Below are 21870 nucleotides of genomic sequence, written 5' to 3'. Positions count from 1 at the left end.
TCCACGTACACGTTCCGTTCCCCTCAACAATCATTTCATTATTTTAACTTGAATGGGCAGATCCTACTAATCCTCGAAGGCTCGCACGTTGATGCGGCGCGTGCAGAAGGGTGGCCTGTAACACTGTAAGCTGTCGTAAAAAAACGGCAGCTTCCTGACCTTTTTTTTACAGAGACTACGAAGAAGTCAGCGGAATCACATGGTTTTCCGCAATCTACTACCCTGTATAGAAGCTTTACATGGGAAATCTATACAACGTCAAATTCGTGGTATGCTGCCTTTAAGTTTGTTATGGCGAGTGTAGCGCATTCGAGTAGAGTCCGCTGTGGTCGGTTGTTCGAGAACGTCCTAGTGCTAACCAAACCTTTCATCCCTTTAGAGTCAATAAATTGGTACCAGTCTTGTGTAGATAAAAACACTGACTTGGTCATCGGCTGGCCTCTCATGACATTGTTGAGGCTAACACGCGCTTCAAAAATCTACGATTACAAATTGCAGTAAAACGCGTTGGCGAGTCTCAACTGGATTCATACGCCAGTGGCTTTATTAAGTTGGTTTATGCTTTGAAAGCTGAAAAGTGAGGCTGAAAAGCTCTTCGAACAAAACCGTATTAAAGTTTATTAAGTCATAGTGAGGAAGTTAATCTAATACAGTATTCATAAATGATATCCTCTTAATAAGATGGAGGCTGTTGGCTCGAGTCAGCAGTAGGTTTTGCTTCAATTGCTGAACTGACAACCGTTTTCGTTGGATTTGAGTTTTCCTTTCCGTCTAAACTTGTGACCCTTGTATCGGATGGCTTGTTTGAGCGGCTTTCTTCTCGGCCATGGATAGGTGTTTCTATTTGAGGTACACTACAAAGAACTGGAAACAACTGCTAACGAATTTCGCGACCACACACCTTATTTCAAGCAAAATCGCTCGAAACAATATTTAGTAGTGAAATAAAGAACAAAAACCTGCATTTCACACATTCGCTCTGTGCTTTTAAAGTGCAGAGAGTTCAAGTTGCTAAGGTTCTAATAATTTAATGTAAATAAATAAATCTAAATATTAAAATCTTATTAGTATTAATATTGATACTAATAAGATTTTAATATTTAGATTTATTTATTTACATAAAATTTACTTATATATTAAATAGTAACTGTTAAAAACCAAAATAAATACTTATTTATGTCAATATTAATGTTATTATATTATTATTTATTATTACATTATTTAACAGTTACTAAGGTTTCAACAAGATTAGGAGAACAAGGACAACAACAAGTATAAGCTGTACTTACACATTTATAGGTGTATGAGTAGACATGTTATTGCTGTCCTTTGATGTTGGTTTGGGGACCTTTCCCAACTTATCAACCTATTAAAAAGCGTAGCTTGGATTTGCATCTCCATCATGACCTTTTCTCTCCTTGGAGTTAAAAGCTCACTTTAGTTTTGGTAGATGTTGTAGGAAAAATTTTATATTCCGCATCAGTTGGTACTTCAGTTTCATATCCAAGAAGAGTGACATCAAGAGCCTTCACTAATGTGGGGTCTCCTAAAATCTCAAAAATGCATAACTAAAAGAAAGAAGCTTCGAATATGAGTAGAACCTCTTCTTTTCTTGTAATCTTCAGTCATGACCTTCATAATATTGAACGCATTGTCAATGGTCTCTTTCGTTGTCTTTTCATAGCTCACGGAAACGCGTATAACGCTGTTATCAGCAACATAAAAAGAAAGGATAAAACAGGTCTTCTTCTTGATAGAAGTTCCATCTGTGTTTTTTTTTAGGAAGGATAGCCAACAGCCAATTCAAGAACTTCATAGGAATGTGAGTACAATCTAGTCAAGTTTTCAACTGTTTTATGATGGGAGTTCCATTGCATTGCAGCCAACCCTTAGTTGCGTTGCGATGATACTCCCACCTGAAAGCAGTAAAAACAGCCCTGCTTCCAATGCAACCCCACAAAAATTATAAAACCAGCATCCTTGTCCCACGTGTTCCATCTTGACTCACGTTGTTCTTCGAATTGAGTCATTTCCAGCTTTGTATTGTTCGCGTGCAAAAGTTACCAACTAGTTCCACCTTTGAAAAAGAATACAAAGAACTTTTTTTTTCTTTGAAGAGATTCGCAAAGAAATTTGATCAAGTCGTTGGTCTTCGTAGCGGGTTTAGTTTCGCTTTAGCTTCGCGTAGAATCCACTCTCTCACGGCTCTTGTCCAAATAGTTGTCACGTTGAAACACATCACGGCTGACCTTAGCTTGCTCTCCTTGAAAAATGAGGCGGTGTCTCTAATATTCGATCACTGACGTAGGAATGAACTTTGAATCTCTTCCCTAACTTGTGTGAAACGGGATACTCCTAGCATCGTTCTTTCAATTAAGCGTTCAATAACGCTGACAGCTTTTTCTCCGGCTGGCAAAATACGTAGTTTTCTCAGCTGTAGGTCAGGGCAGAATCTGGGGTGGTGTTAAAGAGCTGAGAATGAAGTCACGTGTTCGCTACATCTCCAGTGCTCATTTACCAACACCAAGCTGCTCACTTCCTCCTGCCCAACACATTGCTCTGGTCGTTCTTCATGTTCATTTCCGACCTCGATATACGTAGCTGGTACAGTCAAATACGTTCGATGCACTGAGTTTGAGTGGGGTATCCGAGGCCACCCGTTTCTCAAAAACATGGTCTTTCCTTGATTGAGCCGCAGATTGAGCTGAAACTAATCACTAGAGAACCTATATCGCCTGTGCATCAATCGCGTCAATCGTTGTGAGTTCATTTTGGAACCCTGTTTGGTTGCATAACTGTCCCTCGTCTAGCTCTTTTTTAATTCTCTTACGTATCTGGAGCTGAGATATGACAGACAGTGAACAGGTTGTGCGATAGTCGCTAATGTAACGTGGACCTCCTTTCTTAAAAAGCACGATCTTGGTAGTGGACATGATTATCGAAAAAATCAGAGTTAATGTCGTTGACAATTTGCTAAATTTCTCTACTAAATCCAATAGTTATTTCATTGGGTTCTGTAAAGCAGATATCTTCTACCAGCCATTTTGTGTTTTTTGTGTTTCTTAACACCTCTGCAGTTTCTGACAACACTGCTGTTGTTATCGCTTTAAGGTACTTTATTTTTGCCTCCCAGCAAAGCTTTGGAAGCAAGAACGTGAGTTTGTCATTGATTGTAGGTCGTGCTGTCCCAAAAAAGGACCTATCATGGCTTTTCTTGCACTTTCATGAATATGTTCTTCGAGTCGATCATATTCCTCTTCAATGTCCACTGTGTTATCTTCAAAAAAGCCGGCTAACAAAGCGAGAAGGTCACAGCTAATAATGGTCTTGGAACTACACTTTGTGAACTTTGCAGTTCTCTTTCCTTTCCGTGATAAGGAAAATTTTATTCGAAGAAGGAGATGGTCAGATTCCATATAAAACTTTCCTATAGCTGCGAAACCTGTCAGGCAAAAGCTTTCACCAACAACTACGCATTGGTGAATTTCATTACAGTACCCTTCACTGGGCGGCTGCCCAGACCAATATAAAGAAGAAAGCCCTGGGAAGCCTGCTAATTTCCGCGGACCATAACGATAACATAACAACAACATAACCATAACCATAACGATAACATAACGATAACGACAAGTCACCATAACGAACTGGGAGAGTGCTTGTTCCATTGAAGGCCATGAATACTAGGAATGACCTTGTAGAACAGTCGGCCTTCTCTGTAGAATTTCTTTTCGTACGTTTGAAACTCACTTGCAGTCTGCCTTTCTCTACGTTCAACAGAAAATTTCAAGATATTCTTTTTCTTCGTAGTTGAGTGTTAGAGGCTAACTGACGCGAAGAGTTAAAGCTGCGTTAATTCACATCTCCTCATTCACAAACGCTTGATTTAAGCCGTAGGTTGTTCGAAAGAATTGAAATCCATTGTCACTCGTGTTGACGAGTATATCATACCAACCAACTTTCCTACTCGTTTCGAATGCAAACATGCAAATTCGCTCCCGTATTACAGATATCATCCCAGCCTTTTTCCATTTCAGCAGCCTAGGTGACTCCTGTAATATCGCCTTTCCTGGCGCGGCTGCATCAGGCGGTCTTCCGAAACTGAGATGATCTTTCTTGTTACCGTGTATAGCAATAAATTTGAAACCCACTTGTAGTTTGCATTTCTATACACTCAATGGGACGACGTCACGTCTTGGAGAAGTAGAGAGATGGAGCTTATTTGTAACACCCAAACGAGCTCCCTACACTTCTCTCTAACTCGATTACAGGGTTATGGCCGGAATATGGTTATGAACATATTGATAGTGGGTCGGCTTTTTCAAAACAGCAAACAATGAATTCATTCCCTTGAACTCACTTACTTCTCAGAAGAAGAAACCATAATGTAGTCTACATATTTCGTTATGCTGCGGCAGCATAACGAAATAGACTACATTATCATCGGCATAAGGTTAAGCTTGATGGTCCTCGCGGTTACACCAAAGCTGGGCATAGGATCAGGGCATCGTCTTCTTTGTTCTAGGAAACGTTTAACTTCTCTTAGAAGCCGTAGTCATCTCGAGTAACTTCAAACCAAACTTGCCTTATATAAGGCGACGCATGAATCTAATTCAAATCTAGTTAAAAGAAGGTAAGTTCGGTGAAGCACTGGCGCTTTATTTCTTAATATGCCTCAAACTAGTGTTGATATCGTATTGCTTCTTAGTTCATTCACTCCTCACTCCAATCTAATGCCCACCATTATCTCTGATGAAGTGTAGACAGCAAACTAATCTTGTGGGGATGTTTAAAAATAAGAAATAAAGGAATCAAGGACATACTTGGGCACGTGTGAGAAAAATTTTATGGGACTCATTAAAGAACTGAAAGAGCCTGAGAGTATGTGTATTTCTTTCGTCTTTGGAGAAGTTTGGTTCCTGAGAAAAAATCCTCGACAAGGTTATTCCGGTTATTTTGATTTTTAAGCCTCCTTTTGAATAGCTTACAATGTACTGGAATGTGAACAATCCGAAATTTCTGGGTGTAAAAATCTGAAGATTAGGGTGTTGATCCACCAACGATTCAAAGTAGCTTGCCATTTCACATATCTAAACAGTAGCTTCATTTGTATAAGTATACCGGATGAACTAGCTAATTCTCAAAAAAGAGAAGCAAATTTCAATGAATGAAAATTCTCACCTTGTTAACATAGTGCCTAAGACCTTCAACGCCACAAAGACGTAGGATGAACCAAACCTTAAGTGCCTTGAAGCGGCGACTCAAGTGAAGCCCCCAGTCTCTATGATCACTGACAACCCCTTAAAGAATAGATTACAAAAGAACCATGAAAAAAAAACTCTCATTAAGAAGATAATTTTCTATGGTAACTTGCCATGTGAAGGTTTGAGATAAATAGGAGTGATAGCAAATGCGTCCTTATAGGTTTGTTGCTCTCGCGTCCAAATAATAGATAATGTGGCAGAGTGAAGAAGAAATTTACTGAGATTAACGTTGATTGTGTGTGCATTCTCTATTCCATCTCTGAAAACATAATGTAACGGCAGAAAAATAGTGAAAAAAAGTGTAAAAAACCTCACGCGACTTCTCGATATTTAGGATCTATGAACGTGCTTCCGGCATATGCAGCATCAACATGCAGCCATGTTCCATATCTAAGCATCTTTACCATTGCGCGAGATTGAGAGACGACAAACGTTTTTGTTTTTTTTAAAGTTGCAATTGTTTTTTTTTTCGTAATTTAAAATGGACACTATTATCGCAGCATTCTTCTACTTTCTCTACTGAAGAGTTGCGGAGTAACCAGCAGAGATATAAGGACGCGTTCGACGTCACCTCACTTCATCTCAATACTTTTCTAATGTTTATGAATGTCGTCAGCGAATTAAGGGCAGTGTCATCACCTGCTACTCCGTCCTTCGCTACTCCACTCAAGCTTTTGCTACGGAAACTCGAGAGCAGCGACAAATCTTAGATAATTTTCAGTGAGTTGGGACCCACCTTGTCAAATTTCTCTTAGAGCATTGTTGTATAATGTTATTGTTCTAAAATCTGGATTCTAAATTCTAAATATTGTTATTGTTCTGTTATTGTGTATGTTGAACTTATGTTTTTCTGATGATGAGATGCAATGGTTAGAACACACATATGCCACAAAACAAATAATAATATGCATAGATTCTCGCAAAAAAATCTTACATAGATGTATTCTATTGTGTTAAAATTTTAATTTAGATTGCAAAGCTCTAGTACCTTATTTTAAAGGCAGCACACTACAAATCCGAAGTAAGGGAATCCGTGAAGCTACAGATGGGGTTGTCGTTAGAACGTAGCACCTTATACGCGCTCCGGTTCTCTCTGGTGCTTGTTCAATGGTTTTATTTGAATAAGTAGACGAGGTGAGCTCACTGATTTTCGGCAGCTTGTAGTTGCATGCGGTACGTGTATAGGAGTGGTGCGTAGCAACTGAAGTCGTCTTAAAAATCGCGCCTTTAACGACGATCAGAGAGAGATAAGCGAAACCACCATTGATGTCGCGATTTACAACTCCAACTCTAGAGTTTCCCGCGGATTTCCTCACCGCTTCAGATTCGTGGTATGCTGCCTTTAATTGTATCTTCGTGGAATACAACTTCATATGACGCTCTTTTCTCGTTTCTGCAGCTTCTTATCACTTCGCTTCTATTTATTTTACGTATAAGACTAATGTGACCGGCAAAGTGTAGTGCAAACGAAAACATCAAGAAAGCATAAAGGGTAAAGAAAGGAGTAAAACACTGAAGATTTTTAAGCCACGTTTTGTAATCCGGTAGATAAAGGGGGAGGAGGTCTGTTAATGCCTTTTATGGGGAAAACAGAAAATAGACACTTTTATTCATATTATCAAAACTGAATGAAAGTGTCTTATCAGGCGACAGTTCTCGTATCTATGCCCTCACTCCTTATTTACTTACTTATTAAGAGTTTCAAGCTTTTGTACTTTCCTCGCTTCAAACAGCGTATAGAAAGAGCTGCGAAATGGGAGAGATGCGCAGTATGGAAGGGTGTCAGCTTGCAAGAGCGTAAAGCAGAAGATTGAATCTGTTGTCGCAACAGCGACGCTCATCCACCTTAACAATACGCGTCGGCGAGTCATTCTGGTACCTCTTCCCCTCTCTCGTAATTGTCGATAGTCGAATTTAAGAAACAGCCAAGATTGTTAACAAACATTATTACGGCTAACGTTTCGGTGTCTTCGTCCTCGTTAGAGCCTGGAAAGTCAGATCGCAAGTGGAGTCACTAGTGATCTGACTTTCCAGGCTCTGACGTTCCTTCTATATCCTCTCAAATGCCTCATCCAGAACAAGTCATCATTCCCTAAGATACTACATCCAAAACGGAAACCAAAAGAGTCCAAATCGTTGTGTTTACCTAGATAACCGCGTTGCTGTGACGTCACGGCAATGCGGTTTCGATTTTAGATAGATTGAATGCAAAATGCGGAAGGCATGAAAAATGATGTCATTGACTTGGAATTCTATTTTAATGATGTGAACAAAAACTGCAATCAATATAATTAAAAAATCAAAATACCAGTCGGGCGGAGACGTCTCTTTCAAAAATTTCTCATCATAATAAACAACAATTTCCGAATAGTTTCTATTTCTACCCTCCTTTTTAGGTTTAAAAAAATGCTCAATGCACCCTCGGAAGAGACATCTTGATGACCTAGATGACCAACTTGTAAAAAAGTTATGAAAGAAAGTGAGAATTTTTCATGAAATGAAAAACCAATTTTTCTTAAAGAAAGCTCGCAGTAAGACAATTGATATTTATAACTGTAATCATGTTTATTAATATTCATTGCTATTAAGTAGTTGGGACTATTCATTCAACTGTTGTGGAACAAATAACATGCGTTATAGAAATTTAAAGAATCCGAAGGACTTATGAACCAACTCAGCATTTGTGTTATTTATCATTCAATTAGTTTGCGTAGAAGTTGATTCAAAATAGTTCAACACTAAAGAGCAACTTTCTCTACGTTGTTACAAGGGAAAGATTCATGCGCAAACAAAAGATTTGAGCAGTTCGCATTTTTAAGGTAAAAGAGAAATGAAACACTCTTCGTCTACTCAAATGAGCGGAGGAAGAGAAGCCACAATCTCTCAGTATGGAGAGAAACAGCTTTTAAAAGTATACTATTTTTTCCGAATGCGTTGTCAACAAATTTTTCATCTCGTTAAGTTCCAGGACCTCCGGAATGGCAAACATTGGAGTGAGACGACGTAACTGTTAACCTTCTGACCACGCAAGCTGATTGTGAAATTTATTCAACAAACCTCTTAAAAAAGTGTAATACACGCTACAATTGGCGTGTGCACGAAAGAAAAATCAATAAGCAACCGTGAGTACTGCTATTCTTCATGTTCTGTAACTTACAGTTTAGCTATGGGACATATTGATGTTAACTTGTCACAGGAAGCCGTTGAAGTTGTCCCGAGAGTGCAGTTGATAAAGCATGGAATCAAATCTCTTTGTAAGTCCTGTAAATAGGAAGCGGCAAAGAGATTATTCATTGAAATATTTGGGATTTCTAAATTGATAACGATAAAGAAATTCCGGAGAAATTAGGAGTGGGTCCCATAGCGAAGAAATGTGCAAAATTTGCTCTGTTGGTACTGTCGCCTTTTCCAGGTTTTTAATTGCACTCTTCATAAGGTGGAGATAGACCTAAATGTGCCTAGAAAGCGACTAGGGAGAAGGAGGCAGCGCTGGCTTGTAACGAGTCACGCTAATATGAGAGAAGCTGGCATCCACCCTGGTCAAACACACGACTCTGCGAAGGGACGTCATTCTCATTCAGTACGATGATGCTGTTCAGGTCATTTTATGTTAAAACATCATTCTGTGATAACTGTTGAGGGAGAAAACAGAAGGAAAACCCATACTTCGAGTAATGCTTTCAAATAGTGTCTATATTATGTTGGTGTCGAAGGAATGTTTGATGCTGAAGTTTGAATGTTTTTTAAATGTAGAAACGACGCGAATAGAAAGAAAACTATGAAATCTCTCGCTAAATTTTTAGAAAAAGAAAGGTGTTGTTAAAAATGCACAATTCTTATTCTGCAGAAAATGCCACTATTATTAGTTTTCATTGATCAGTGACGGCGAGCACAAGGATACACCACCGAAAGTTTGAAGTTCGGCTCTAACCGGACGTTCTGACTGGTTATATCATATGTTCGTATGTCAATGATAAATGTTGACTAGAGTAATTTCATCGACACAGATGCAGGACTCCAATATTCAAAGATATTGATGCCGGTTTGTGGGACAAAGACATATGAACACATAGTATCATCAAACTTATACTTATCGTTATATTACTTATCATTATATCATCTAACTTATGAAAACATTATGCACATGTCTGATGAATACAAGTGAAGAATAATGAAATACCTTTTTGATTTGTTCTTCGATTTGCTCTCCGGTGATTCCCCACTGATTCTCCTCAGTTGGTTGTATCAAGCGACATCTGAGCATTGCCAGATTGCATGCTTTCTCAATGCATGAATGAGCCTTAATTTTCAATCGTAGCATTGAGGAGAGTTATGAGAACAGACAGACAAATAGAACAGCGATTTAGAGAGATCCGTTGTTTTGCATAACATTGCTCCTGTGTTTATGTACATATTTCGTGAACTACAGTGGTTCCATAATACTCCGGCAACCAGGAATTAAAGTAACTTGTAATCCTTCAACTCTCTGCGGCGAATTTCTTTTTGAATGATAATTTCGGTGAATATCCTCTACATTCCTAATGTAATCAATGTGCACCATCTTTATTTTCATTCGCACGTCAACGTTATCATTGTCTGAAGTGCGTTGCAACTTTTTTCGAGCTACACTTTCAGAAACCAACACTAGAAAGTAATCAAAATAATCCTTCTTTATTGACTTCCACAGCATTTCCTGTACTATTTTGTGAAAACTTCGCTCCTTAAAGGCAGCATCTGAGGTGGTGCGGATTTCAGGTGTTAGCATCACTGCAAACACCTGTCTCCAGAATGCTGTTTTGTACGACGCCATCTGTTGCAACGCTCCACCCCTTGCGCCGCCTCCGCCCTGCGGTTCGTCAAAAACCAATTCAGACCTCCCGTTGTAGGCAGTAAAGGAGCTACGCATGCAAGGTAGTACAAAACATACAATGCAATACAAATGCAATACAATAAAATCGTACAAAACAGCATTCAGGGGCCGGCTGCTTGCAGTGATTCAGGGAGAGATAAGTGGAACCACCCAGATCTTCATAATCTACGGCCCCATATACGATACTCCACCTGAAATCCGTACCACCCCAGATCCTTGCTGCCTTTAATGACTTAGTCTATACAATGACAGCTTATTCTTAATTATTTTAGGAGGCTCGCCACTTCCATAAAATTGATTAGAACTTTTCTCCCTTTGTTATTCCTAGATCAGGGTGCCCTTGAATAGTACATCTCCTTACTTTCGCTATTGAGATTCTTCTCAATACTCAATTTTGCACAGCGCATTCTCTTCTCAAAATTTGAGGTTGTAATCATATGTTCAGTTTAGTTTTCTTTTGTTTGACAACCTACAATATATATATATATACCAGTCTGAACGTCCGGCTAAAGCTGAACATCAGACTTTCTGTGGTGTTCTTTTCACTCGCCTTCGCTGATCAAAGAGAATTAATAGCAGTGGCATTTTCTCTAAAATCAGATTTGTTTTATTCAAACAACGCTTTCTTCCTCTTTCTTATAACAAATAGAGGCAAAAGATTCCATGGTTTTCTTTCAAAACGCGTCATTTCCACATTTAGACAACATTCAAACTTAAGTTTCAAACATTCTTTCGATAGAAAAATAATAAAGACAATTTGAAAATATTACCCGAAGTATGGGTTTTCTTCCATTTTCCCCAACAGTTATCACAGAATGATGTTTTAACATAAAATGACGTGAACAATATCATCGTACTGATAAAGATAAGTTCAACATCAGATTATGTAAAGTGTTGGACACTATTCAAGCAGGGGGTTTCATTCATGTTTCCACTTTCTGAAGAAGGCATGATACCAAGTTGAAGCAAAGGTGCAAGAAAATAGACACGCGGAGGAGTTATAAAAGTGAAAAGAAACGCGCGCTGTGGTCACGACAATTAAACAGTTGCAGCGCCTCTTTACCTTACCCTATCCACCTTTTGCGACATGCAGATGAAGTTATTGCGCACCATTCTGACGCCCCGGGACCCGTCCACCCCATTTTATAGCTATCTAACGCCGGCGCACTAATTCGACGCCAGTGGATCCGTCGCACCCCATTTTATGGATATCTGGCGCCGGTGCACCAACCCGACGCCGATGGACCCGTCGCCCCCCATTTTATGGATCATGATATTGGTAAGGAGTGTTTGAGGCTGAATTTCGAATGTTCTCCAAATGTAGAAATGACGCGTTTAGGAAGAAGACTATGAAATCTTTTGCCTCTGGCTATAATAAAAAAGATGAACGAAGATTGTTAGAGATACACAAGTCTAATTTTACAGAAAAGGGCACTAATATTGATTTTCGTTGCTCAGTGAAGGGAAGCGAAGCGAATAGCACAGAAAGTCTGAAGTCCGGCTTTAGCCGTACTTCAGATTCAGAATAAAGGCAGGAAGAATACAAAATAAAAAGGAGAAAATTTTGAGAGGAAAGAGAAGAGTCTTTTGCTTGCGTTTCTGGACGCAGAATCATATCTTGGCCGTGAAGATGAAGTGTTAGTAAAACATTATCGTTCACGAGAAACACTTACATCTTTACTGCAGTACACAACTAATCTCTTTGCAATGTCGTGAATAGTGTCATACTTTGCGACTCCAGTACGTTGTTGCTCTTCAATCACCTATGTCGAATATTTTTGGAAAGGGGAATATATCGATTTTTCATCAAACTTACTTCGTTGATTTTCCACTGTCTCGCTGCAAGAACTGCGCAGAATATCGCATCCGAACCGGATTCTGTAACAGTGCCACCTCCCTGGCTTGAGTCAGGGGAATCCTGAGATGATGCTGTGGAACAGTACAGTACTCTTTACAGGCTACGCGTCTACGCCAATGTGAGCCAAGAACGGCTTGCAGGATTGTTCTAGCAGTCAAATCAAAGGTTTTGTCGAACAGTTCAGGCTCTTTGCAGCGTATTGTTTTTCAGCAAAGCTTACTAAGGACATATCGCTTCATATATCTCTCATGACAATTAATTCTAATGAAGCATAGAATGACAACAACAAGAAGACAAACAACAAGTCAATGACAACAAAAGCAACAAACATAAAACAAGTTTTTTTCGTTTGATCCTTATTTGATCATCAATTACTTAAACGTATCACCTCACGAATCTAGGGTGGTACGGGATTCAGCTGGGCTATGTCTATACGGAGTCGTAGGCATAACCCACCTGAAACCCTTACCACAGATTCATGGGGTGATGTCTTTAGGGAACCCGTTTTGTAAATTTATCGTTTAAATGTGTTATCTGAAGTTCCAGAAGATCAAATATTTCTCCTGCGCCGTTGCAGTGTATGTGTGACATTCCAGTTCTGTACACCACATGTTTACATGTTCATACTTCTATCTTTCAAAGCATGATTGGTCGATGATTGGTTCTTTGTTCGAATTGCATCATTTGGGGCTATTTTGTCATTTTATTGCTCAGACCCACTCAGAAAACGGCCCGGAAGATACGGCTTCGGGCGTTCCGGCGCACTATTTTCTACAAGGAGTTCGATTTTCTACAAGGAGCGCCAGCCCTGTGCAGTGCCGGGCCGTTTTTTACGGCAATAAGGAAGGAATGGACGGAACCACATCCCTCTCCATAATCTACTATCCCATATACGAACACTCCACCTGAAATCCGCACCACCTCAGATTCGTGGTATGCTGCCTTTAACTTACTCCAGCATTGGGTAACCTGCTTTGAACTAGGGAAGGGACATGGAGAAATGTTGTCGTTCAGCCGTAAAAATATAATTTTGCAATTTTTCACAACTGGCTCCATTCAACAAGAAAATCTAGTTTGCCTTTCGTAAACATAGCTTTTCTCGCACTCTAACTGACCAATTCAACCATACAAAATTTTGAACCGAATCAAAGAGCCATGTATTTAAAATTAAAGTGCGCCGGTGAGCTAACACTGAAAGGATGAAAATATCAAGATACAACAAGAAATAATGTTCTACCTGGAATAAAAATGTTTCTGGCAATCCAAGTGCTCTTCCAACCCAATTAATCATAGCGTGCTCCATTTCTGTTAAGGCAGGACATGAGTCCTGCAGATGTAAAGCATCAAAATTATTTTGAAAGAACTGTAAGGGGTTGTCATACATAAAAAGTAGACAGTTGACTTCATATGATAAAAGGATACCGGGTGAATAGAAATTTAGTTTTGGGTCTCTGCAATTGCGCTCTAATGTCAAGAAATAATTGTTCTGCTAAAAATGTAATGCTTTCCATTGTTGCTTATTTCACACCATTCATTTTTTGTATGTTAAAGATGATCAGAAGGAGATTTCACATTCGAAGCTAATAAAGTTCTCCATTCGTGTCGCACTTCTAGAAGTGCTACCAGGAGCAAGGAAAAAGTCTAGAAGAGGTGAAAGTATATTGCAGGTCAAATGGATGCCACGACAAGAGCATCACAGCAGCATCAAAATCCAAATAAATTGGTAATTGGGAAATGCAAAGTCACTTCAGTGCAGAATAAATGTCTGTGTTTGACTACACGATAGTCACTCCAGCTACACTTCAATTTTTGTACTAATAGCGTAAACGACTTTCCTCCATTCCCAAATTTTCGCATTCCGCCATAACGCCACAAATAACGATGGCGCGAAAAAATCTCACCCAAGACGTTCAGTGTCACTCACGAGAACATAGTGCGAAGATTGGAAAGAGATTACATGGGAGTGAAGTAACACCATCTTCATTTTGCTGATGACATCGTTCTGATAACATTAAGCATCAGTCGGGTGGAACGCTGCTCGTATCATGGGGGTCGAATTCGATGAGTCGCGTGAAAAGATCGATCTCTAGGTGAACCTGGCCAACACGATATCCATAAGAAACGGATAGGTTTCTCATTCCCGCTCAACGAAACGAATTTATCCAAATGCTCTAGTTGTGTATATCCAGGTGAAGAAATTGACATGATAAACGATCCAACCTTCGAACTGGGCAGGAGTAAACGAGCGTAGAAGAACATCGGAAATGTAGTGAAGAAGACCTAGAACATCCGGCTCCGTGTTCGCCTATTCTACCTGCTCTTATGCTTGAACTTCATTTCGGAAACCTGAACGCTTCGCAAGCAGGAGGAGAATGTACTCAGCGTAACTGAAGACTCAACCGAAACAGTGACAAGGAGTATCCGGTTTTACACAGGTGAGAGAGAGACACCGACGCTTCTGCCAAAAGAAGCAAAATAACAGATTATACGCGGGTCACATCGAAGAAAAACGTGTCACTGTTAGAAACGGCGAAGTATGTGGTGAAATGAGCAGATTTCGTGTAGTGTGGAAAAAAATATCGTTACATTAAATCTACATCGAGTGTGCAGAAGCAGTCAGTGGAAACATGCATGCAACTGCTATATGGTCGAAGTAACGCGAAATGCTAAGGTTGTTTGCACAATTTCAGAACACGAGAGTTGTCCACCGAGAAAACGCAAGGCGGCGAAACGTTTTCAGGAGCTTTTCGATGCAGTGGATATGCTTCTCTCTTTAAGCATATTCTCCAACCGCTGTTCCATTCTGATGGTCAAAGTTCGCCGTTTTTGTGAACGCGGAAAAAAGAACGGTTAAAACGGTACTTGCCATCGTGTTCATGTATTCTAAGTGAGGGACGATACAGTACAATACGAGATGAAACCTACAGTTTATGGTTTCAGAATCGAAATCGATGTTATCCAAAAAATGCTGTCGTTCAGGAAGATAGAACCCTGTATATATAAACCGCATGAGTTGACGCTTTTTAAAAGACTAATTCTTTTTCTTCTTTTGTTACGCTCTGTACCACGGTGTTTGGCCGCAAGTTCGTGTTTTCTTCTTTTCAGAACAGCGAATGACAACATGCACATAACACGTAGCATTTCTTAAGCAGTGTTACGCTCACTTAAGCTGCCCTGGTTCTAGTAGTCACGTTTGGTAGGAGCCAGCTGAAAAATTGCCGCAACGTCGCGAGAACGAGGCCGCAGAACCTGGTTGGGATTCGAAACTCGACATCACTCTTCACACTCAACAGGTCTCTCGCCAAACGACCATCTCTTTCCAAAGCAGTTAGACAAATATCCTCGAGATGAGCATTTTGCGGAAGATGATGGTTTTTGAGTTGTGCTTGGCGTCTCGGTCGACTTTCTTTGTAACTAAATTTGAATTGATTTAAAATTAATTTAATTGACTTAAATCAACGATATGCTTTTAAAACTATATTGTGGCTTTTCTGTTTTCATTTCCATATGGTCAGCTCACGACCGAATTTCTAAATGCCTTCGCAAGTCCGAAAAAAGAGATGTTATCAAATATAGGGAGATCACAACATCATAGAAAGCGAAATCACTATGCGTTTTCAGCGACGAATGCATCGTATAAAGTTGAGATGGAACAAAAATAGCTTTATAGATGTGTGCTGCTCCAGCAATGTAAAAAAATAGATTACCCAAGAAAAACCAATGACGGAAAGGGCAGAGGTAATAAAATCCGCCAACATGTCAGGATAGCAGCGCCCAATGGGATAGTAGCCAAAAAAGTTAGGATGTTGCCAGTGGGTAAGCTAAATAGTGAAAATTATCGTACTTACAAAAACATGGGATAAGATTTGCATACCCCGGGCATAATCTTCTTCTTGATGTCTTCGTAAATTACATTAAAGCTCTCAGGATACTCAGGACCATTTTTAGGCATGTTGTTGTAGAGGAAACCTTGGCTTACATCTGAAAGCGTTCAAAGGTTTGCACTACTACATTTTTCGCCTATGGGGTCCAACGATATTCCTGCTGTGTCAGTAAATTTTCAGTTAATCTTGCCTACTCTTGTGATGTGTCAAAATTTGACAATTTTTTCTATGAAATTCACAGTGGTGAGATAAGTAGGAGAGTGAAGTGACCAGACCAGAGTGAAGTAGGAGAGTTTTCCTCTTCCAAAGAGTGGTGGACGTTGCAATTTAGGCTCTTTCAAACAATAATGTGCCATCGAACGAAGCGTTCGATAAAAACAGAGAAAATGCGAATACATCCCGCTCATGTAAAAAACCACTATCAGAACTATTACCTACAGTCGGGTCAAGGATTCCTGATCTAAGTTTTGCGCTAACGTCTGCAGTGCCATCTTTGCAAAATTCTCGCTTTACGCTGCAGCTCATCATCAAGACCACGTGTTTTTGACCCGAGTAGAACCACGGCTTTTAGGACTTTTCCTCTAAGAAAGAAGCAGATGGGCAGTGTTATTTCCGACTAGAGTGAGCTACGAATATTCATGGCTAGGGTGTTGCAAAACAAGATGCTCAAGTTATTTTTTATCATCTGATAAACATTCGATTGTATTGAACTACTAGGAACATTTTATAATAATATAACGACCTCTGAGCGTTTTTTTTTTTTGCAAACGATAACCAATAAGCAACCAATTGTAGCTTTTTTCGTCTAAGCACAGCACGAATTCTTAAACCAGGAAGAAAAATCAACAATTAGGAATAAACACTACTTGGTTGAAGGACAGCGTTACCCTATTTCCAATTAACACGTCCAAGAATGCTAATTTATTGTATTGAATTGGCTAAGTTTTCGTTGCGCTAAGAGTTAATCATGAGACCAGAAAAGGTACGGGGATTACCGCCCGCTTGCTAGCGATACATTTTCACGAAAAACTGCCTGTTTTATCTTCTTGCCCGTAGAAGGTCTGCCTGCAAACTACAGTCATAATTGCAACGATGTTGAGACATAGCAGAATTTGTTGTTTAAATATCGACAAACGCCCGATCATTCAAATGTGTAAGATTTTATTGTATTGAATGTATATTGCACAACATACATTATTTAACCCTGATGTTTTTTACCATACTAAAGCTCAATCCCTAACATGTTGTCTTCTTAATTTTGATCAATTCTTAAAAGAAAGGGAAAAATTGAATCCGATATCTCAAAGACCTCACCTGGTGAAACATTATAGACAGTAGGATTGTTGTAATAGTCGATAGCAAACTGAGCAAGACACTGCACATACACTTCAAACTCGTTGGAGGTCACAGGTTCGGTGATCATCTGTTACAAACCATAATCACGCGCTTCAAAAGGGTTAAAATATTCAGGGACATTATTGCCCAATAAGTATCCATTATTCCGCGGTAGTGGACTTGTGTGAACACACCATCCCTCTACCCTTTTGAACACTGCACACTCCGCTCACACCCACACGATACTTCTGCATGTGCGCTGCAAGGCATTGCGACATCATCTGCTCCCGTTTGTTAGGTAAATCTCTTGTTGTGCATTATACTGTTTTGCTGATTGATATATTTGTAGCGAATTCTCGTCATGTGTGCGCTGAACAAAGGGAAATTTCTAGAACAGATCTGGGCATTATATTTTACCAGTCTGAATGTCCGGCTAAAGCCGGACTTCAGACTTTCTCTGGTGTTCGCTTCGCTTGTCATCACTGGTTAATGAAAATAAATTAATAGTAGTAACATTTTCTGTAAAATTAGAATTGTGATTTTCTAACAACGTTCTCTTCTTTTTTTTAAGGAAATATATGCTACAGATCCATAGTTTTCTTTGCAAACGCGTCAGTTCTACATTTGGAGAACATTCAAACTTCACCTTTAAGCACTCTTTCGATACCAATGTAATATAGACACGACTTGGAATCATTACTCAAAGTATAGGATTCCCTCTTGTTTCCCCCAACGGTTATCGCAGAATGATCATGATATATAATAACGAGCTTAATCCATGTGTGTATGTGTGTGTGTGTGTTTGTCTGTGTGTCACGAAATTCGAAAATGGTGGTGCGACGGGTCCACCGGCGCCAGATACCTGTAGAAGGGGGGGGGGGAGGGGGCCCCCGCGGGCGGAGTGGGGGCCCCCCAAAAAAAAAAAAAAAAAAAGGGGAGGGGGGAAAAAAAAAAAAAAAAAAAATATAATATGGGGGGAAAAAAAAACAGGGGGGGGGGGATTGGAGCGCAATAAATTAGTGTGCATCACACAAAAGGTAAATGGTTGCAGCCGTTTCATAGTCGTAACCACTTGGCGCTTTGCTCTTCACCTTTATGACTCCTCTGCGTGCCTATTTCCTTCTTCTTTCGCCTCAAGTTTGTAGGATGCCGTTCTCAGAAAGTGGAAACATGCATGCAAATGGCTGCTTAAATACTAGCAAGATGTTTATGTGATCTGACGTGGAACGTTTTACCTTTATCAGCAGGATAATGTCTTTCACGTCATTTAATGTTAAAACATCATTCTGTGATAACTATTGGGAGAAATCAGGAGGAATACCCATACTTCGAGTAATGCTTTCAAATTGTATCTATATTATTCTGGCTTCGAAGGAGTGTTTGCAGCTGATGGTCGAATATTCTCCAAATGTAGAATTGATGCGTTTAGAAGGAAAACTACGTAGACTTTCGCCTTAATTTATAATATAAAGAAGGGAAGGAAAGCGTTGTTTGAAAAACACATCTAATTTACAGAAAACACCACTGCTATTAACTTTCATTGATCAGTGAAGGGGAGCAAAGCTAAAATCACCGAAAGTCTGAAGTCCGGCTTCAGACTTTCGGTGCGGATTCAGACTGGTGTATATAATAACGGGCTTATTCTGTCACGTGTGTGTGTGTGTGTGTGTGTGTGTGTGTGTGTGTGTGTGTGTGTGTGTGTGTGTGTGTGTGTGTGTGTGTGTGTGTGTGTGTGTGTGTGTGTGTGTGTGTGTGTGAAGGGAGGTGCGACGGGTCCAACGGCGTCAGATACCAATAGAAGGGGGTGGGGATCACTGGGCGCTGGCGCCAGATACCTATGGAAGGAGGTACGACGAGGTCCACCGGCGTCGAAATAGTGCGCAATAACTTCGTGTGCAAAACGCAAAAAAAAAATGGTTGCAGCCGTTTCAAAGCCGTGGCCACGGGCGTTTTGCTTTATACCCTATATGACTCCTCATGGGTCCATTTCCTTCTTCGTTCGCCTCAAGTTGGTAGCATGCCGCTCTCAAAAAATGTTTGAAACACGCATGCAAACGGGTGCTTAAATAGTAGCAAGATGTTTATGTGATGTGACGTGGAACGTTATCTTTATCAGTAAGATGATGTCCTTCACGTCATTTTATGCCGAAACATCATTCTTTGATAACTGTTTATAGAAAACAGGAGAAAAACCCATATTTCGCGTGATACTTTTAAATTTTGTCTATAATATATTGATAAGGAGTGTTTGAAGCTGAAGTTCGAATGTACTTCAAATGTAGAACTGATGCGTATAGAAAGAAGACTATGAAATATTTTGCTTATAGTTATAATATAAAAAAGGAAGAAAGATTGTTGGAGTCCAATTTCATAGAACTAATAACACTAATATTAATTTTCGTTGATTAGTGAAGGCGAGCGAAGCAAACAACACAGAAAGTCTGAAGTACGCACCAAACCGACGCCGATGGACGCTCGCCCACCGGCGTCGGATTCGTGCGCCAGCGCCAGATAGCTATAACATGGGGTGCGACGGGTCCACCGGCGCCAGATATCTATAGAAGAGGGTGCGACCGGTCCAACGGCGCTGCACTAGCGCGCCGGCGCCAGATACCTATAGAAGGGGTGCGACGGGTCCACCGGCGCCAGATTGGTGCGCTGGCCTCAGATACCTGTAGAAGGAGATGGGACGGGTCCACCGGCGTTGCACTAGCGCGCCGGCGCCAGATACCTATAGAAGGGGGTGGGACGGGCCCAACGGCGCCAGATTGCTATAGAAGAGCGTGCGACGGATCCACCGGCGTTGGTGGACCCGGTCATTGGAGCGCAATAAATTAGTGTGTATGACGCAAAAGGTAAATGGTTGCAGCCGTTTCATAGCCGTAACCACTTGGCGCTTTGCTCTTCACCTTTATGACTACTCCGTGTGCCTATTTCCTTCTTCTTTCGCCTCAAGTTTGTAGCATGCCGTTCTCAGAAACTGGCTGCTTAAATAGTAGCAAAATGTTTATGTGATCTGACGTGGAACGTTATCTTTATCAGTAGGATAATGTCTTTCACGTCATTTAGTGTTAAAACATCATTCTGTGATAACTATTGGGAGAAATTAGGAGGAATACCCATACTTCGAGTAATGCTTTCAAATTTTATCTATATTATTCTGGCATCGAAGGAGTGTTTGTAGCTGATGGTCGAATATTCTCCAAATGTAGAATTAACGCGTTTAGAAGGAAAACTCCGTAATCTTTCGCCTTAATTTATATTATAAAGAAGAGAAGGAAAGCGTTGTTAAGAAAACACAAATCTAATTTTACAGAAAACACCACTACTATTAATTTTCATTGATCAGTGAAAGATAAAATCACCGAAAGTCTGAAGTCCGGCTATAGCCGGACATTCAGACTGGTCATGATATATAGAACCTTCTGGTTTCTATGAGAACAGAAGTTCTCCCAGAAACTCATGGGACTAGAGGCTTGCAACCTGCCCATGGGTTTTAAATTTAAACTTTCATGCAAAACACAGTAATAGAAAAGAGTTTCCTGATTCCGGAGGAAAGACTGGTACGGTAGCGCCAGGTAGGACGGGGTTGCAGGAGTCATATAGGCTACCGATACGGAAAAGGGCTAGGATGGCGATCTCTACTTATAACGCACGTACGCTTGCATCGGAAGCGGCCATCGAAGATCTGATGATGCAAGCCAAGAAGATCAAGTACGACGTCATCGGACTGACCGAGACGAGACGACGTCACCCTCTCAACGCCGTATATGAAACTGGAGAAGAACTGTTCTTAGGAACACGCGACAGTAGGGGTGTTGGTGGAGTTGGCGTCCTCGTCAACACGAGTATGGCAAAGAACATCAACTCTTTCGAACAACTTACGACCCGAATCGGACGTCTGCGGATGAGAAGATGTGGTCCAACACCAGCTTTGACTATCTTCGTCGCTTACTCCCCAACATCAAGCTACGAAGAAGAGGACGTCGAAGCTTTCTATATGGACCTGCGGAAGTTCTACCGAGAAGACCATGCCTTCTACAAGGTCATAATTGGCGATTTCAGAGGCTTAGTCGTCATGATGAACTCGGAGAGCCTCTCCGAGTTCATCATGACGACTAAGACCATCTATGGGAACTCGCGATTCCAGAAGCCTTTCTCTCTACGCTGGACGTGGGAATCACGCGGTGGAGGGTACCGTAATGAAATAGACCACATCATCGTCAATAAAAGGTTCTGCCTGACGGGTGTCGTTATTGTGCCAAAGTTCTATACGACATCGGACCATCGCCTCCTCCGAGGAAGATTTTCCTTTACAAGGAGAGCAGAGAAAGCCGCCAAGTTCAGAGGGAGAAATTCCAGGACTATCATCAACTGGGATCTCTTCGCTACGCTAGCCGGCTTTTGGGAAGATTCCGCAATGCACAACATCGACGAGGAATATGACCGGCTCGTTGAACACTTTCACTACTGCGTGAAGAAGGCTGAGAGTTTTAAAACCACCAAGAGACGCCTGTCTTTTGAAACTCTTGAGCTGATACGCCAGCGTGGAGCAGCACGAGCCGCAGGGAATCAAGACCTCACGTCTGAGCTCGCAAGGCTTTGCAGAGAGGCGATACTCGCTGGCAAAATTCCTCCTCTGACGCATTCTAGTCAATAGCT

At 40.6% G+C, this 21870-nt stretch overlaps 2 protein-coding genes across 4 annotated transcripts; one reads left to right on the top strand and one right to left on the bottom strand.

Moving 5' to 3' along the window:
- Nucleotides 1-673: 673 nt before the first annotated feature.
- Nucleotides 674-17489, bottom strand: RB195_009873 (uncharacterized protein; the record flags this gene model as incomplete). 3 transcript variants are annotated; one of them, XM_064190626.1, is made up of 17 exons in its annotated part: nucleotides 674-854; nucleotides 1290-1366; nucleotides 1437-1546; nucleotides 1602-1705; nucleotides 4852-4916; nucleotides 4986-5087; nucleotides 5179-5297; nucleotides 5372-5520; nucleotides 5577-5651; nucleotides 8419-8522; nucleotides 9442-9561; nucleotides 11805-11894; nucleotides 11948-12049; nucleotides 13227-13316; nucleotides 15697-15810; nucleotides 15864-15970; nucleotides 17188-17296. In XM_064190626.1, the coding sequence occupies 17 exons, from the start codon at nucleotides 17294-17296 to the stop codon at nucleotides 674-676; spliced, it is 1818 nt and encodes a 605-aa protein (XP_064048208.1). The 3 variants fall into 3 exon arrangements, with proteins under 3 accessions (XP_064048208.1, XP_064048209.1, XP_064048207.1); XM_064190624.1 differs by lacking the exons at nucleotides 674-854; nucleotides 1290-1366; nucleotides 1437-1546; nucleotides 1602-1705 and adding an exon at nucleotides 17403-17489 and having other exon boundaries at nucleotides 4809-4916; XM_064190625.1 differs by lacking the exons at nucleotides 4852-4916; nucleotides 4986-5087; nucleotides 5179-5297; ... (8 more) ...; nucleotides 15864-15970; nucleotides 17188-17296 and adding an exon at nucleotides 3499-3665.
- Nucleotides 17490-20839: 3350 nt separating this feature from the next.
- On the top strand, nucleotides 20840-21868 carry RB195_009872 (uncharacterized protein; the record flags this gene model as incomplete). The annotated part of the gene is made up of 1 exon (XM_013448007.2): nucleotides 20840-21868. One exon carries the CDS (start codon nucleotides 20840-20842, stop codon nucleotides 21866-21868), a length of 1029 nt encoding a protein of 342 aa, XP_013303461.2.
- Between the last annotated feature and the right edge of the window lie 2 nt (nucleotides 21869-21870).

This window comes from Necator americanus, chromosome III (genome assembly GCF_031761385.1).
Source record: "Necator americanus strain Aroian chromosome III, whole genome shotgun sequence".
In the NCBI taxonomy this organism is placed as follows: Eukaryota; Metazoa; Nematoda; class Chromadorea; order Rhabditida; family Ancylostomatidae; genus Necator; species Necator americanus.
Note: the sequence above shows the minus strand (reverse complement) of the source record. Positions and strands in the feature narration are given on the sequence as shown.